The sequence below is a fragment of the Amyelois transitella genome, chromosome 12 (assembly GCF_032362555.1).
Source record: "Amyelois transitella isolate CPQ chromosome 12, ilAmyTran1.1, whole genome shotgun sequence".
Lineage (NCBI taxonomy): Eukaryota > Metazoa > Arthropoda > Insecta > Lepidoptera > Pyralidae > Amyelois > Amyelois transitella.
The window spans coordinates 5549498-5566634 of record NC_083515.1 but is presented as its reverse complement, the minus strand read 5'-3'; the positions used below and the strand labels follow the sequence as shown (position 1 = coordinate 5566634).

The following is a 17137-nucleotide window of genomic DNA, read 5'->3' as shown; positions in this document are numbered from 1 at the left end:
ATCAAGCGAGCGAAGGCGACAGAAAGATATAGAAAGAAACGACAATGTTTGACAGTTCATTCTAGTGTTGCCCGCGTTGTCTGTCTTGTCCAAACTCTATAATATATTAGGTATTAATATTCCATATATTTCTCGCAGCTGCAAAAAAAAACACATTTTAAGAGGGTGAAAAAAGTTTTAAAAATCCTGTAGATTAGGCCCAATTTTTTTGTACAAATACAGATCAGTTTATTTACTTCTGTAAGCTGGAGAAAAAACTATTTATTTAAATGTGATAAACTTACGAATAGCTATGTGATAATTAACTGTGATTACAAATGTCAAATATAACATGACATTATTTTTTCGAATGTAATATAATTAGCTTTATGTACTATTAGGTTTAAGCGAATTACTTTACTAAAATATTTCTGTACGTCCAGTAAAAACGGACTTAAGTCATAACACTATTTTGAGTTAATCTAGTCAAAGTTTTTAAAAAAGCTCACTTGTTTAAGTTTTTTAAGTTTGTAATATTATAAGAATTTTTAAAACAAATATTACGTCAACTAATTGTTTATAATTAAAAGTTAAAAGAATCAAGATCAAAATCTTATAGATTTTCAGCTTTATCATTTTACACAAAATAAAATCTACGCTTCGAAATAAAATTATTTTAATCTCAATTCTAGGATTTATAATAAAGTGCAAAAAACGTGAAACATTAAATGAATGTAAAAGAAATTGAGTTATAATATCACTTTTTATATATTTTTTATACGTCGGTAATTTATTATTTCTATGATTATGAACATTACATATGTTACCTTTTGCGCCAAATAAAGATATTTCTTTCTTTCTTATTAAAATTTCGTCGAGTGTCTGTTGCAAAATCGTTCGTTACGCTACTAGGTACGGTGTGCGCTACTAAATACTAATATGTTTTTTTTCGCTAATATATTATTTCAAACTGCTTTAATATTTATCATATCGTCTGCAATTACCTCGCGTTTCGCTGAACTGATCTTGATGCGGTTTTCAGGAAAGTGTTTGTTACACTTAGGAGGTTTTAGAAATTTCACTAAGATTAAAAAGGATCTATTAAAAGGCGATACTCCTCTTTTTACCACCTTAAAAAAATTATATCGCGTTTCGCTAAACCGATTTTGATGCGGTTTTCAGGAAAGTATTTGGAGAAGAAGAAGGTGTGGCGAAATCTATACGCCACAAGTCACAAGAATAAAAAATTAAATTACGCGACGCTATCAATCAAAAACAGCGAAAAACCTAAATCGCGCATGCATAGATTTCACGGATTGGAGCTATATACCTATATGTCGCAGGAAAATGAAGTAACCAGAGATTTCGCGAAATCCCTAGGGATATCACGAAATCACGACATATGTTGAATCTGGGGGCACGGTAGTGCCCCCGCCAATACGAGCCAAGCGAAGCGCAAAGGGCACTACCTACCTTTTCTCGAAGTGGTTCGTCGTATTTTTGAACCTTCATAACTTGAGTTTGGGTTATACCAGATAAACAAAATTTTCGAGATATGATGTCAGTGATAGACTTAATAAACCTCTAAATTTCAATTGCATAGCTCTTATACTTTAGATTTTATTGATATATAAAATACCCCGATTTCGTCACTCACTTACTCACTCACTGATGATCATCAGAATTCTTAAGGTACTTCCTGAAGTCCTAGAAAACTGAACTGAAATTTGGTATGTAAGCTAGTATTAGTACCCAAACAACAAAAACATTATAAAACTTGGAACTTTTACCCCCCAACCCCTTAAACTAGGTGGTGAAAGTTTGTTTGAGACTTCCGCAAGTTTTGGCGCTAGAGGTCTGAATGCCGCCTCGGAGAGGTAAATCTTTTGATAGCGTCGTATAAAAAGTGCTGCAGTGTGTACGAAAAAAATCCGTATTTCCCCGTTACTTGAGTGTAAAATTAGGGCTAGGCTTAGGAGACCATGTAATTATTATTATATGGTCTCCTATTGGCAACATTTAACATGAAATGTTTTTGTGGGATATTCTTATTTACGACGCCTTCTTACTAAAATAGTGAGTGAAATGTCGTTTCACTAAATTAAATCTAGTGAAATGTCAGAAAAACGGATGCCTCCGAGTAAAAATCGTCCAATGTATCTCTCTCCCTCTCTCTACCCAAATAGACACAAGTGGAAGCGGAAGGAAGCCGCCGCAACGAAGCGGTAGGCGATGGCACCGTATGGTTTTAGTGGGTTTAAGCCCCACATAACCCGTCCGGCTTCCCGTACCCGGCCGGGTAGACGAAAGTCTTTCCACACGTAAAAAAAACAGTTAACCACTTAACCAGTTTAAGCAAGCTAAGATAATTGTTCATATATGTCGTATATAATGAAAAAATTGTACTAATATATAGCTATTATTTAAATATCATCAATAGGTAAGTAAGTACATAATTATAATAAAACAGTAAAAAAATTTTGTCTGTACATTGAGTACTTATAATTAAAAAAAATATTTATAACGATGAAGAAATAGTAACTGAGCATGAATTTGAAAACAGTCTGTCTGTTTGCATGTTTGTTTGTACACGCTAATCTCCGGAACTACTGAAATTCAAATTAATTAATCTTGTTTTGTTGTATAGCTCTAATGCCTGGCCAAAATATAGTGTACAATTTATTTTAGAATCTGGATGAGCTGATATCGAACCATAACAACTCAGCTAAACTATAGGAAATTGACCACATTCTATTCTAAGTATAATTTAATATTGTGAAGTTGACGTTGTTGAAGAAAATGCTGCAGTGCAGTTTGTTACCGCTTCTTCTGCACTGACGCCTTGGAAGCGGCAGTAAACTTAGTTTTTAAGTAATTTATTTGACGTCAACCAATGTTGTTAAACCATACGACAATTATTAAGCGATATATAGTATCCTATAATAATGAATAAAAATTTTGAATTTTGAAAATATCGAAATGACGTCTTAACAGAAGTTGTTCAACCTGATGAGCATTTTGTATAGCGTATAAATCTAAGATCTGTAACACCTGATGCAGAACCATTATAGACCAGCTAAATCATCCTAATTATAGAAAAGACATCTTAACAAAAGTTGTTCTACCTACCTGATAAGCATTTTCTTTTGGCGGAAAAAAGGAGGATCATGTGATGTAGAAGCCAAAGGCTACCCAGTAGTATGTACGGAAATTTTAGTAAATTTAATAACGCAAACGGAGTTGCGGGAAACAACTAGTATTAGAATAAAATACGAACACCTCTTATTATTAGTCAAACTCATTGCAGCAAGTGCTTCGTCAATTTTTCGGGCTTCGAAAGTACAGGTTCCATGCAATAGCCTACGTCGACAGATTACGTGCGACTGAACTGAGCAAGCGCCCGTTTTTCAGACTAGAGTAATAGCGAGCAGTCTAGTTAGGCTCTTAAAACCTTATTAAACTATTCGTTATTCACCAAGCGATATTAAGACTCTTTGCGAGTCTAGACGTTCGCTAATATAATTGGTTAAATAGAATGCAAAAATGCATCGATTGACAGGGAGAATACTTTGAAAAAAATAACGAAATGAATATATTGTAACATCTTGGTACTTCTTTCTTCGTTTGAACTCGCTCTTTGCGAAATCTATTGCTCTGATTTGAATGCGGTTTTCTCTGTTTGCCTTGGTTCATCTTATAAACTGATATGCAATATCTTCACGACACCCCTCGAAAGGGGAGTCAACTGTTATGAATTGAGATTGTCGGCGAAAGAAGTCGCGGGTAAGAGCAAGTACTAAATAAAATATTAGGTATGGGTACTGTTTGCCATTTTAGCTTAGACCTCAGTAATTTTAAATACCTACTTATTTATAAATTAAAAGAAAATTTTCATAAGAAATGTATAATTATAAATAAAATTCTGAAAATACATAAAATATTTCTTTTCATTCTCAATTTCAGATTACGTTAGCCAAAGTCACTAAAGCCAAATGATAGCTAATAACAAATACATAATGATACATAATATGTAAAACTTACAATACATTGTATTCTTAACATATTATGCAGCAAATGTGGTCTGTAAAGACTGGCATGACTTTTCAACATGAAATATAGCATCCTGGGCTTGAAACTAAAAAACAAATTAGCAATACATAGAAATTTATGAATCATTAATAGCAATCAGATAAAATGGCGTACTTTACTGAGATTAGTTTCAAACCCACATTTAGAACACTCAAATATCTTTCTTGTGCTTTTTAGATTGCTTTGAATTTGGTTCCTGTTGTTTTGAATCAGCTTCTAATACTTTACTCTGCCTTTTATTTTTATCTTTCTCTACAGAAAGATTGTCTTTATCCGAATTTTTATTTTTTTCTGGAGTGGGTTTCCCATTTATTTTAGCAATTCTGTTAGATTGTTGTTTAGCGTTAACTTTCTGTACATTCTTGGATGTTGACTCCGGTAATCCATCTCCGCTTTGCTTTTGAGAAAATGGCTTAGTTTTTTCGAAGTCAACATAATTCACATGAAGGGTATTATCAATATTATCAATATGTCCATCCAGTCCCAGCTTAATAAATCTGCAAATAGGTATATCATTATAGCCATACATGGTTATTATATATATATTATATAATAAACTCTATCTATACACATATTATAAAGAGATAAAGTTTGTAATTTTTTTTGTAAAGACTAATCTTTGGAAAAACTAAATACTAAACCGATAATAAAATTTCAAAGGTACATTATCTGTGGGTATTATTGGTTGCTTATTAGCCCTACACCATTATAGGCATAAAATGATGCTAAATAGGCTTACATCATTATAGGCAGAGTTAATTTATATGACGATTAGGCGAATTAGTGCTGAGGAAGGGAGTGGAACTAAAATAAGAATAAAATACTTACCTTTCATCTAATTCTCCTCTTATGTATGGTAAGGCACCATATAGATCCAAAACAACGACTCTAAATGCTATTGGTTGCCCTTCATGAACTGATGAGCCAATCCATTTATTGCCAGGTTCTTCAGTAGGTCGTGGTATAACAACATTGAATACTCTGAAAGTAAGTTAAATAATAGATTTAAGTATTTACTAGTTAGTCTTTAACAGCACAAAATTTATTATATTCAATTCTTATAGGTATGTCACCATGGGAATTAAAATCAAGGGAAAAATTATTTAGGTAAAGTAAAAGCTTATAATAAATAAATAAAAATTAAATTTATATATAACTTTTAACACATGCATTGGGAGAGCAAGAAATGGGTAATTTTTTTATACAAAATCCAAAATCTGATGAATGCGATCACAGGTTTAAGAAAGGTCATTGATGTCTTTACAGATGAAACTGCAATTCACAAATTATATGTGGCCGTCCAAGCGAAAAGGGCCCACTGAGCACTTTCTAGTTTCCGAGATATTTGAGATTTTGTGAAAAAAGGTGGAAAATTGGCATTATGCGATTTTAATGGATTTTAATGCAACATGCAATGGGCTACATTTTCGTATAATAATCGTCTGTAAATAACGAACACAACGTGAGAAAAATGCAATTATATGTTTAGTGAAAAGGGACCAGTTATCAACACTCTTTAAATTGAATGATTGAAATTGAATTCTATAATGATAATGAGTTAAATAACAACTAATGTCGATGTTTAACCAACCACAAAGACATCTACTGTCAACAGCGATATTTTATAATAGAGATTTTTTGACTAACGGTGTCGCGCCAAATGTCTATAAGTCACGAAAAGCTCCTTACAATTGTTATAATTTACAAACCAGAGCTGATGCAGTTAATTATATAAAACAGTACTCCAATGATAACGGTTTAGTTTTACCTGGCCGTCTACCAGGTCACCGATATAATTCTGATCTAGTAATACTTCCTTGCAGTATGACCAAATCATACGTTTATAAAACATATTGTGATTCACTAATTTCACTGAATAATATTCCTGTTGGTAGGAGTACTTGGTACGACCTCTGGGAAACATTTTGCCCAAATGTTGTTGTGCAGAAACCGAAAACTGACCTTTGCGCAGTTTGTCAAAAAAATGTAACAACATTAAAAAAATGAACGCTTGAGTGAAGAAGAAAAATTAAATCTCATAATTAAATCAAAGTAACATTTAGACCTAGTACAAATTGAAAGAAAATATTACAGTGATATAATCAGATGTGTAAGAGATTCATTCTCTGAATCTTTCCCTATGCTTGGACCTCATATTACTTGTAGTTACGATGCATTACTCTTTTGATTTTGCTCAGCAAGTTCATTTACCACATAGCTCTCAACAGATAGGGCCATTTTATTTTTTGTTAGGGTTCAAAGTCAGTTTATTTGGTGTTGCTGTAGAGCCATTAAAGAAATTTGTCTTATATATTATCCCTGAATCATGTCATACAGGTAAAGGGGCTAACGTAATCATTTCATTGCTGCATCATTTTTTTGCAAATTTCGGATTAGGTGAAACCGATGTTGTGTGCCACGCTGATAACTGTGCTGGGCAAAATAAAAATAACTATGTTATGCAGTATGCTACGTGGCGAGTTGTTACAGGTAGGCATCGGTCATTTCGCATGTCATTCCTTCCCGTAGGGCATACCAAGTTCGCCCCAGACATGTACTTTGGACTTTTTAAAAAAAGTTTTAGAAATAGAGAATCTAATAAATTAATGGATTTGGTTGTAGCCGCAGTTCAGGCTTGTCCAAAAACTAACGCAATTACAGCTGTTCTCACAGGTAATGAGAAAGGTGATACTTTTATAAAAATGTATGACTGGGCAAAATTTTTTCAATCAGATGCTTCTACCATAAGCCAGCTATTAACATTTTCCCATTTTGAATCTAACGCAAATAACAAAGGGCACATGCTTTGCTACAAAAATATTTCTGAAATGCTACCATCGGTCGTGGCAAAAGTTTTAAATCCAAATAAAGTATAAGACCAACTTCCAACACAAATATTCCCGTCAGGTATGACTATAGAAAGGAATGGTATTTGTATAACAAAATACGTGAATTTGTCGAAGAAGAATCTAAAGATAGGGTAATTGCGCTGGTTTGGCGTCCAGTTCTACTTTTCGTCCATTTCACTTTTAAACGCATATAAAAAGAATATAAACACACCTATGCACGCATGTTGCAACTTGTCACGATCCTTCATACTTAAGCAACAGTTCTAACAACCACAAAATCCAATTTGTCAACTTCGAAAAAATTAAACTCAGTGGCCGGCATGTGTTCGTGTTTCGTAGACGTCATTGCCGATACAAAAAAAATTGCTGGTGCAGGAACACTCCGTGGTGGGTTTTATGACTATTTCACATAGATTGGGTAATATTTTGGCATGTAAGGATATTTAAGAGTATAACTAACATTATGTTTAGGTTATTTTACAATGTTTTTGTAGTAATCTTAGTAAAAGTTTGCGGACGAATACTGACATGCCTATTTTACCAATTATTTGGTATCCGTCCACGTGGACGGAAACTAAAACAGCAAGCTAAATATTTGGAATGTTCATTTTACTTTTTCAGACCTATAAAAAAATATGTGTTTTCTTTATATATGAACTTTATTGGCTATTTGACAAGATATTTAGTTAACGTCCAATAATTTCTCAGTATTGCTTGTAAAAAAAAATGTTTAAATGGCATGGACGAAAACTAAACAGCAATTTTTTTTGTATTAGTTTTCGTCCATAATAGTGTTGAATCTACTTCTAACACATTTTCTTGTTAATTCGTACAGGTTTTTCTAGTAGGTACTAAACTATGAAATTAATTGTTATAGATGGATTCGGGGAAATAAAAAAAGCAGGAAATCTACTGCTGAAGAATAAATATTTTTGTTGATTAAATAAAAGATTATAAAGACAGTTTTTATTTAACATTGCACTTTTACTCTTTTTTACATACTGGACGGAAACTAGATCACACCAGGGCGAAAACCAAATTTTTTGGACGAAAACTAGTGAAATCTGCCATTTAACATTTAATTATTTATATAAAAAACAATGTAGTTATAATTAAAAGTTTCTTAATTTTTATCAAAAATAGACTATATGAGGTATATAAACAAATATGAGCTATTTTAATTAGGATACTTTATCATATTATTTTTACGTCTGAAAGCTAGCAACTCCGCTAATTGGACGAAAACCAGCGCAATCACCCTATTTTGTGTCCCAAACCAATAGTCTTAGACGACATATCCACTCCTAGTCACTGTAGTGTAGTAGAAGGAACAACTACTTCTACTTCTAATACATCATCCAATCAAATTGCTAAGTTAGCTAAGCTAAGCTAAGCTAGTTAAGCTGAGTGTTAGAAAAACGCCAACTTGTTCATACCGCAAGGAAGTCGGTCATAGGAATCAAGTAAGAAACGGGTCATATTTTTGTCCAAAGCGCAGGTCAGAAAATATTTGAGATTTAATTCTGACTTTTGAAACCTGTAATAGGTTAATTCTTTTTTTTTTGGAATGTGTCGTATTAATGACTTTTAATTCATTAATTTTTATTCTTTTGACGTAAATTTAATCTGTTTTTGTATGTCCTACGAGTAGTATATATATTCTTAATAAATGTGTGTTACAATGTACGCGAAATATAACCTAATTTCGGTCAACTCGACCCATTTCCTAAACTTAACATAACTACCAATTAGTTTTAAGTTTTTATTTTTTTATTTGATAGTGTTGCCATAATAAAAACTAGTCGATTTTATACTTAATATATTTCTCTATTATTATAAATAAGAATCTATGTAACTGACATCTTGATCTCTAGCTATTACAATTTAAAATTTTATTATATTCAACTGGGCCCTTTTACTAAACTTATTATAAAGTTAGTTTTAAGCTTCTATTTTTTTATTCGATGGTGTTGCCATAATAATAACCAGTCGATTTTATACTTAACATATTGTTCTATTGTAATAAATAAGAATCTATGTAACTGACAACTAGATCTCTAGCTATTACAGTTTAAAATTTTATTGTACTCAACTGGGCCCTTTTACTAAACTTATTATATAGTTAGTTTTAAGCTTCTATTTTTTTATTCGATAATGTTTCCATAACATTAACTAATTGATTTTATACTAAACATATTGCTCTATAATAATAAATAATAATCTATGTAACTGACTACTAGATCTTTAGATAATACAGCTTAAACTTTCAATGCCTGTTTCCCAATAATTTGATTTTTGTAAGTGTGAACTTTGAAAATTTTTTATTCCAATAAATGTTATTATGATTAATTTTTTTTTTATTCCATATGATCAACCAACTATTTAACTATCCAAATATGGCCTTAACTCAATACCACCCAAGTGGTACCTTTATGCTTGGACTGCCACATATGTTTGCAAAATTCCTTTAAAAGCCCTGTAAATATTAGCTAGACAGGCACTCAGAAGCATGACTGTGTCCTGTGGATACCTGGCAACCCTAACTTACATGTGTTCATACAACCCAAATAATTGTCAATCTATACTAATAATATAAAGAGGTAAGCATTTGTGAGCTTGTATATTTGAGGCGGGTAATCTCCAAAGATACCAAACCAATTTCAAAGAAAGCAACATTATCCGAGATTGCTGTAGGCATATTTGTTTTAAAACAAATTAGTTTTCAGATAGATTAATCAATACTTTTAAAGTAATATGGCGGAAAAGCGTTTCAAAAACCTTTCCTTGCGTGCCTGGCCAAACTGTTGATTATCTATACTAATATTATAAAGCTGAAGAGTTTTTTTGTTTGTTTGTTTGAACGCGCTAATACGACTACTGGTTAGAATTGAAAAATTATTTTGTGTTAAATAGGCCATTTATCTAGGAAGGCTTTAGGCTATATTACATCACTGTGCAACTATTAGGAGCGAAGAAATAATGGAAAAAGACAAAAAAAAAAACCAGGGAACATTATTCATCCTTCAATGAACTAAAATGACTATTCCACTCAGACGAAGTCCCAGGAACACAGCTAGTTATTTATATTTGTAATGTACTACCAAAATAAGGGTGTAATGTTAATCAAAAAGGTACATTTTGAGAGCTACACACAAGCATATTAATCCTTAATCATCATCAAGATAATTTACACCAGACATAATGACTTTAATTCTTTAAAGTAGATTAATAAATAGATACACTAATAATGTGAAATTAAAAAAAAATTGTGCAAAGAATTACTTATTGTAGGTATGAGTAGGTTGTATGCGGCTAGAGCAGGTGGTAGTTAAATGTGCCTGGTAGCCCAGGTTTAAATCTAACCTTGGCCATGTACCAATGACTCTTTTGTTATATGTGACTTAGTTTTAGTGTTTAGTGTAATAAGAAAATTATATTTTAGGTACTAATTATAGATACAATGCAACTATAAAAATTTGCCATTGCCCAAGGGTTCTTCCACATTAACTTCCCTCAGGAACAGTAAACAGATACTTTGTGTACTCCGAAAAAACCAAGGAATTGAAAAGGATATTATAATGGTATCTGTCATTCCAGAAAAAAAAGATGATGATGAAAATGTTTATGAACGACAATGTGCAGAGTTCAATCATGGGAAAAGCTGTTTAATAATTAATATCGTAAATTTGCAATCTTTCTTCTTAAGACAGTGTAGTGAGCAGAAAAATTGGTCACTGTGCATACAAATAAGTATTGGAGCATAAATATTATCTCTGACTCAACATGGTAGGAGCTGCATCCCCAGGCATAACACCTGGCGGAAGATCTTCCCTTTGGTGGTGGTCGAGCCAAATCGTTGCTCCTGCTACACATTAAACAACAAATATGCATGAGCGAAGCCACGGGCAAAAGCTAGAAACTACTGTTTACCTGTGTACCAGTATTCCCAAATGTGTGTGACTCTTCCTGTTGATAACCCCTTTTAACATAGCGCCAACATAGGGACGAAATATAAAGTAGTCTGCTTGTACTTGAAAATTGATATCTGCATTATCATTGCGTATTGATCCTATATTCTGTAGTATACGAAGATTTTTATAGCTCAGGAGAATTCCATTGAATCTAAAACATGTTGGAATTGCAAAACTGTAACATTTTTCTACACATATACTATTACATACCTCACAAACAAAATATGCTTACTCTTTGTCATATTTCCCTATTTTGTAATCTAATAAATTCTTTATAGATTCTTTTAGATTTCCTAGACACCAAGGTTGCAGTGCAAGATTTTGAGTCACTTTTTTTTCAACAACGCAAGAGTCTTTATCATTTGCTAACTTTCTTAATTCTTTTAGTTCAAATTTTATTATAGTTGACATTTTCGAAAGCGCAATAAATTTTACCCCCGCACATGTATTCTCAACGTAAATTCATAAAAATCTTAGACATGATTCAGTTCGAAATGCAATTTTGTTTGATTGATTGTTGAATTCTTCGTTGCTTTGCTTTTCTTTGTTTTGTTGCTTTTTGTTTTGACATGGCAAATGACAATGACAATAACAAAAAGTCAAAACCTTTGACATACGTAGGTAGGTGGTCCTCCCCATTCCCCATGCTTTCTCATGATATTGAAGTGTTTTTTAGTTCGGACCAAATAATTATTTTTAATTTATGTGGATACATGTGGCTTAAGGATGCGGATAGGGTTCTCAACGTAGAGCTGTGGTTTAGTGTATGTTAAAAATTAGACCGTCTACATCACTTGTTAATTGGATTGGCTTATTGAAATGGCTCGAATAAATCGCCTAGTATATATTGCTCTGTAGTTAAACTTCCTTGACTTTCAACACTTGAATTTTGTAGTCATGTCATGCTTCAACATTTTTGATTAAGGTGTCACTGTCAATGTATTAATTAAATATAACCTTAATTATTTTTAAGTTGATTTTAGGTTATGTTAAAAGAAACTTACTGAAGAAATAAAAATACTTAAAAATAGAGGCATAAGCCAAAGAAAATTAGTTTTCGGTGGTTGATAATTTCATGATAAATTACTGTACAATTGCAAAATAAGAAATTTATTTTTGATAATTGTTAAGTATAGTAATATAAATTCTACTGTATTTCCTAAAAACTTGCAAGATAGAACTTGATAATCATGAATAGTTACGCTTTATTTTCACTCTCCAAGTGCATTACTCAGAATCCTTCTGTGTTTTTGAGGTACGTAACCGTGTAGATTTTAATTCTAAAAAACAAACTTCTGATCGTAGAATGCTGGAAACTGGTACATAAGTAGATTAAAAAAGGTAGTAATTCTATGGTCGAAAGCTAGTATTTACAAACTTATTTGTCTTATTTTTTTTCGAAAATTTGCAGGTGGTCTGTTGGACTACAAAAGTGTAACTATTCCAGACCCACAAGTTTTCCAGACTATTTTCAAAACCCAATATTTAGAAAGGAAGATCAAGCTAGCTTAATTGAAAGTTCAGAACTATCTAAATATGCCTCTGTGCCAGTTAAACCTCCCGCATCATATGAAACTTCTTCAGTATACCACGATCCATTGGTGAAGTAAGTATTGTATATTTAATTTATCTAATAAAGTAACACTCTATTGAGGTACCACAGGTAAATTTCATGTTAATCACATCTTGAAAACTGCAAATAAAAGTATAAGCAGCCAGGTGTAAAATTCAGATAGAATATTAAACAATCACAATTCAGATAAGTTTTAATTGAAAGATATACATTATATAATAATAAATATATACAAAATAATATATACAGGAAAATAAATATTTTATGTTATACTTATAATGTATATATATTATTAAAAAATTAAAAAATAGGATACTTGTATGTCTATAATTTTTTATGTACCTACAATAAAGTATTTACAAACAAACAAACTCTGATATTGTTGTTGATACTGCAATACTACTAAACCAGTGTTGCAAAACCATAAAAGTATGAAAAAATTAAAATTGAAAATTTTCACAGACATATATTTGACAGCAATATGCATTGTTCTTTGTGATCTCACTGTTGTTGAACTTTTATGACTCTAATAGGCTATTTGACTGTATTAAAAATATACATTTCTTTTATGTCATCAGTCTTAATATTATTTTTTTGGAGCGATTTGTAATAACGCGAGATAAAAATATTGCATTATTTAAACAAAATCCGTCTCAGAAAATTAGGTTTTTATATGCAGCTGTCACGTGACTAAAAACGAACGTGATTGGCTATTTCTATTATGACGTCAATTATCCATAAACAGACTGTGGATCGTACCGTTCCTTAGTGTTCGCTATTATTTTTCAAGATTTTATAAGTGTTTGATCGCTCAGGATTACTCAGATAACATAGGTATTTAATAATGGAAACCAATTTCGCGAAAGCTGACAGTCGAAACCTACCAAAAGTGGACGCAATAATGGTTGGAAGAAGAAATCTGGATTGTCTTCTTCAAAGACAATCCAGATTTCTATGCTGCCGAACTGAGGAATGTGAAAACATCAATGTAAGTATATCTTGGTACCCACTGATCTTAGATCATGATCTGAAATCACTTCTTGCGAATATTCAAATCCATCGGCATAGAAAAAAACAGTTTCGTAGGAGATTTTATTGTTGTATTAGTGCATTGAGGCACTGCACAACATTTATAGGAACTCATTTTAATCATTTTCACACATATGACGTGGCACAAGTTAAATAAAACAAGAGAAAATTAAAACTTTTCGAAACACCAACAAGCTTTGTATGATATTTACACGAAATTTACGTCACTGCATGCCATGGCCGCCATATTGCTAAAAGTCGCGTTTTGGCGGCATATTTGAATATTTCATTTTCTTTTTCGATTTTTTAAAAAAATAGCTGTAATAAAGGCAGAAAAGTATTTTTTTAGGGCTCCTTATAAACAAATAAATACCCTAAGATAGTTTTTAAAACTTAGTCAAATAGCCTATTATTCTTCTAATGACATAATAAAATAATGAGATTGATATCAACAAACACACAATGTTTTATTTCATCCTTTACAAATAAGCATAAATAATGAAAATGCTCAATAATAATTCCATTTTTGATGATACAGTACCGCATAAGTAATTTTTTTTTATCATTTATGGAGTTCTTTCAGCAATGGACTATACAAATAGCTGAAGTACATAAATATGCAGTTAGTTTATAGTTCATTCTGCCAAAGATGTAACAATATTGAATATATATGTTTTTTCGCTCCCCAGTTTAATTGTTATCGCTTCCCAGTTATGCGCTAATTGCAATCGTTGCTGAGGCAGTATTGTTGTATCACCGAAAATTTTTATGTTCCATACCTAGGTGACCGAGCTGTGCTCGGTAGATGTCAGAAAAACTATAAAAAGTAGCAAAAAAAATTAAAAGCTTACATTTCTTTTTTTGGGATTAATGTTTTCTTTATAATATTATTCTCAGTATTTTAGTTTGTTTGTGAGGTACCTCTTTATGCGTTATTCACTCAACCAATGAGTATTGAATCTTTACATGTTATCTAGTTAGGAATTTTTCTAAATGCGTAACTTTTTAGGGTAGGTAGATTTAATACGTAGGTATTTTAAATGCCAAAATGAAATTACAGCATCAGTTTAAACTAAAACTAATGCACATAACTAAGAAGAGTCATTGTACAAAGCCCATTTAGGATTTGAACCTGTGCTTCCACACGCACTGTTTGCAACCATTCCTACGCCTTCACTCTGAATTTACACTGAATTTACATAAATTTTTAACATATAAAATACCCTTTAGTTACTTACCTAATTAGATATATCATGTCGCGGACTTTTTTATAGATCTATATTTTTGTTGTACATTGTATACATATATAATCAATCATGTGAGCAGGGCACGCACTCTTTGGAAGCATTATTATTTTATAGATATTGATTAATCTGTCTGAAATCGAATTTATTTCAAAAGAAATATAATTATGCCTATGGCACCTTCCGATAATTAAGCATTCTAATGGTCAAAGAATTTTCTAAATTGGTTTCTGAGATTTTTCCTTACAAACATACAACAACACAAATCTTTTGTCTTTATTAATAGTGTGGATTGATTCCAGTAAAGTCATTAATCATGTCATGGAAATGGGTAAAAAGAAACTGGCTCGAAGCCTAGTTGAAAAAGCCTTTGAAAACATAAAAAGAAGACAGATTGAAAGATACCACCTTGCATCAACACCTGAAGAGAAAGCGAAAATAATACTGGATCCAAAAGAAATATTGCATTTGGCTGTTGCCAACTGTAAGCCTCTTTTGCAACTCTCCCCAATAAAGAGGGGTGGCATTACATATCAGGTGAGAAATGGTTTATTTACAATTGTTGTCCTGAATGGAGAAAATGTTAGTTTCAGGATAATCCTTCATTATAAATACAATCAATATCAGTAAAGGTTTAAAGGAAATAAAACAGTGGCTGGACTTACACCATTATCTCAATGTCATGTATCAGTGCAAGGTTTTTATATACATATGACTGCCATCTTTAACCCAAGGCATAAACCAATCCTAGTAAACTTTTATATTAATATTGAAGAAGTTGGGAGAACTAATATGATTTTGATAAACCCTAAGCTTGTATACAAAATTTGCAAATTTTTTTGTAAATATATTTTTCCAGGTGCCTGGTCCTATAACAGAAAAGAGATCTTTATTCTTAGCAATTAAATGGCTTTTGGAGGCCACCAACGACAAAGATAGGACAATTCATTTCCCAGAACAATTTGCAAGGGAGCTCTTGGACGCTGCTAACAACACTGGAAAAGTTGTGAAAAGGAAACAAGATTTGCACCGGCAGTGTGAAGCTAATCGGGCATACGCACATTACAGATGGCAGTAGATTTTAATGAATGAGAATTATTCACAATGTACACATTTATGAGTTAGTATTAAAATGTTTCAGTTAATATGAGTATCCCTATTCTGAATTAGATCTTTTAAAATACCAAGCAAATTATTTTAAGTTGTTAATTTTAAAATTGTTGCATATGTGTAGAAAAAAGTATACACTATGGCCTTAAGTCTTAAACATTATATTCTAAATTAAATTATTGCAGTGACTATGACGTTAAAGAAGTTTTAAGTATATACTCGATATTAATATCTAAAGTAGAAAGTAGGGATAGTATTTAACGGTAAATATAGAAATTTAATGTTTTAAATTTTTTTTAAATCTCTACGCCGACGATCAAGTTATACTGGCGTCATCAGCGGAAGAGTTACAGGAGATGGTAAACTGAATGCATGAAGCTTTAAAAGAGAAAGGAATGAAAGTGAACGTAAGTAAAACTAAGACACTGGTTTTTGAAATGGAGAAAGAAATGACAGCATGTAATATTTTGATTGGAGGAGAAAAAATTGAGCAAGTGAATGAGTTTGTATATCTAGGATCAAAGTTTACATCAGATGGCAAGTGTGATAGTGATATTGAAAGAAGAGTGAACGCGGGGAACATGGTGAATGGAGCTTTGCATGCCTTTATGAGCAGTCAGAAACTATCCAAAAAGGCTCGACTGGCTGTGCATAGGGGCGTGTTGGTCCCGACATTAATGTATGGGAGTGAAAGTTGGGTATGGCAAAAGAAGCACGAAAGCAGGATTAATGCAGTGGAAATGAGAGCGTTATGGAGTATGATGGGTGTGAAATTGAGTGACCGGATAAGGAACAGCGTGATAAGGGAATGTTGTGATGTGAAAGAAGATGTAGTTATAGGAATAGAAAAGGGTATGTTAAGATGGTTTAGTCATGTGGAGAGGACGAATGAAAGCAGGTTGACTAAGCAGATATACAAGGAGAGTGTGGAGGGAAAGGTCGAAGTGGGAAGACCTAGACGAACGTATGTTGATCAAATTAAGGAAGTGCTGGTAAAGGGTCAGGTCAAAAGTACCCGAAACCGCCGAGCTTGCATGAAGAGAGTTATGAATGTGGATGAAGCGAAGGAAGTATGCAGAGATCGTGGCAAGAGGAAATGAGGTAGTCTCTGTCTACTCCACCGGGAAAGAGGCGTAATTTTTATGTACCTACCTATGTATTTTTTTTTAATTATTTTAAAAATTTTCACGCGGACAGCCAGACAAGCAATATTAATCGAATTCCTTAGTGTGAATATTTGATAATACTTTAACAGTTGATTTCACTAAAGAACAACTATCTACTAAGTTAATT

The 17137-nt window shown here is 32.3% G+C and overlaps 2 protein-coding genes across 2 annotated transcripts; one reads left to right on the top strand and one right to left on the bottom strand.

Annotated features, from left to right (window-relative positions):
* Window positions 1–3898: 3898 nt before the first annotated feature.
* On the bottom strand, window positions 3899–11442 carry LOC106142406 (DNA-directed RNA polymerase I subunit RPA43). The gene is made up of 4 exons (XM_013344154.2): window positions 11121–11442; window positions 10848–11039; window positions 4897–5049; window positions 3899–4565 (listed from the first exon to the last, which is right to left on the bottom strand). Exons 1-4 carry the CDS (start codon window positions 11297–11299, stop codon window positions 4220–4222), a joined length of 870 nt encoding a protein of 289 aa, XP_013199608.2. The 5' UTR covers window positions 11300–11442; the 3' UTR covers window positions 3899–4219.
* Window positions 11443–11831: 389 nt separating this feature from the next.
* On the top strand, window positions 11832–15879 carry LOC106142411 (small ribosomal subunit protein uS7m). Its single transcript, XM_013344157.2, has 4 exons — window positions 11832–12143; window positions 12300–12494; window positions 15037–15271; window positions 15594–15879. The coding sequence occupies exons 1-4, from the start codon at window positions 12079–12081 to the stop codon at window positions 15810–15812; spliced, it is 714 nt and encodes a 237-aa protein (XP_013199611.2). The 5' UTR covers window positions 11832–12078; the 3' UTR covers window positions 15813–15879.
* The last annotated feature ends 1258 nt before the right edge of the window (window positions 15880–17137 follow it).

What these genes read in the sequence shown, in the direction of transcription:
- LOC106142406 (XM_013344154.2), bottom strand. Translation starts at nt 11,299, where the DNA reads ATGTCAACTATAATAAAATTTGAACTAAAAGAATTAAGAAAGTTAGCA. An exon ending in ATAGGGAAATATGACAAAGA is followed by an intron (nt 11,040 to 11,120) that starts GTAAGCATATTT and finishes AACATGTTTTAG; the next exon opens with ATTCAATGGAATTCTCCTGA. An exon ending in TTGGGAATACTGGTACACAG is followed by an intron (nt 5,050 to 10,847) that starts GTAAACAGTAGT and finishes ACTTACTTTCAG; the next exon opens with AGTATTCAATGTTGTTATAC.
- LOC106142411 (XM_013344157.2), top strand. Translation starts at nt 12,079, where the DNA reads ATGAATAGTTACGCTTTATTTTCACTCTCCAAGTGCATTACTCAGAAT. An exon ending in AATCCTTCTGTGTTTTTGAG is followed by an intron (nt 12,144 to 12,299) that starts GTACGTAACCGT and finishes GAAAATTTGCAG; the next exon opens with GTGGTCTGTTGGACTACAAA. An exon ending in TACCACGATCCATTGGTGAA is followed by an intron (nt 12,495 to 15,036) that starts GTAAGTATTGTA and finishes GATTGATTCCAG; the next exon opens with TAAAGTCATTAATCATGTCA.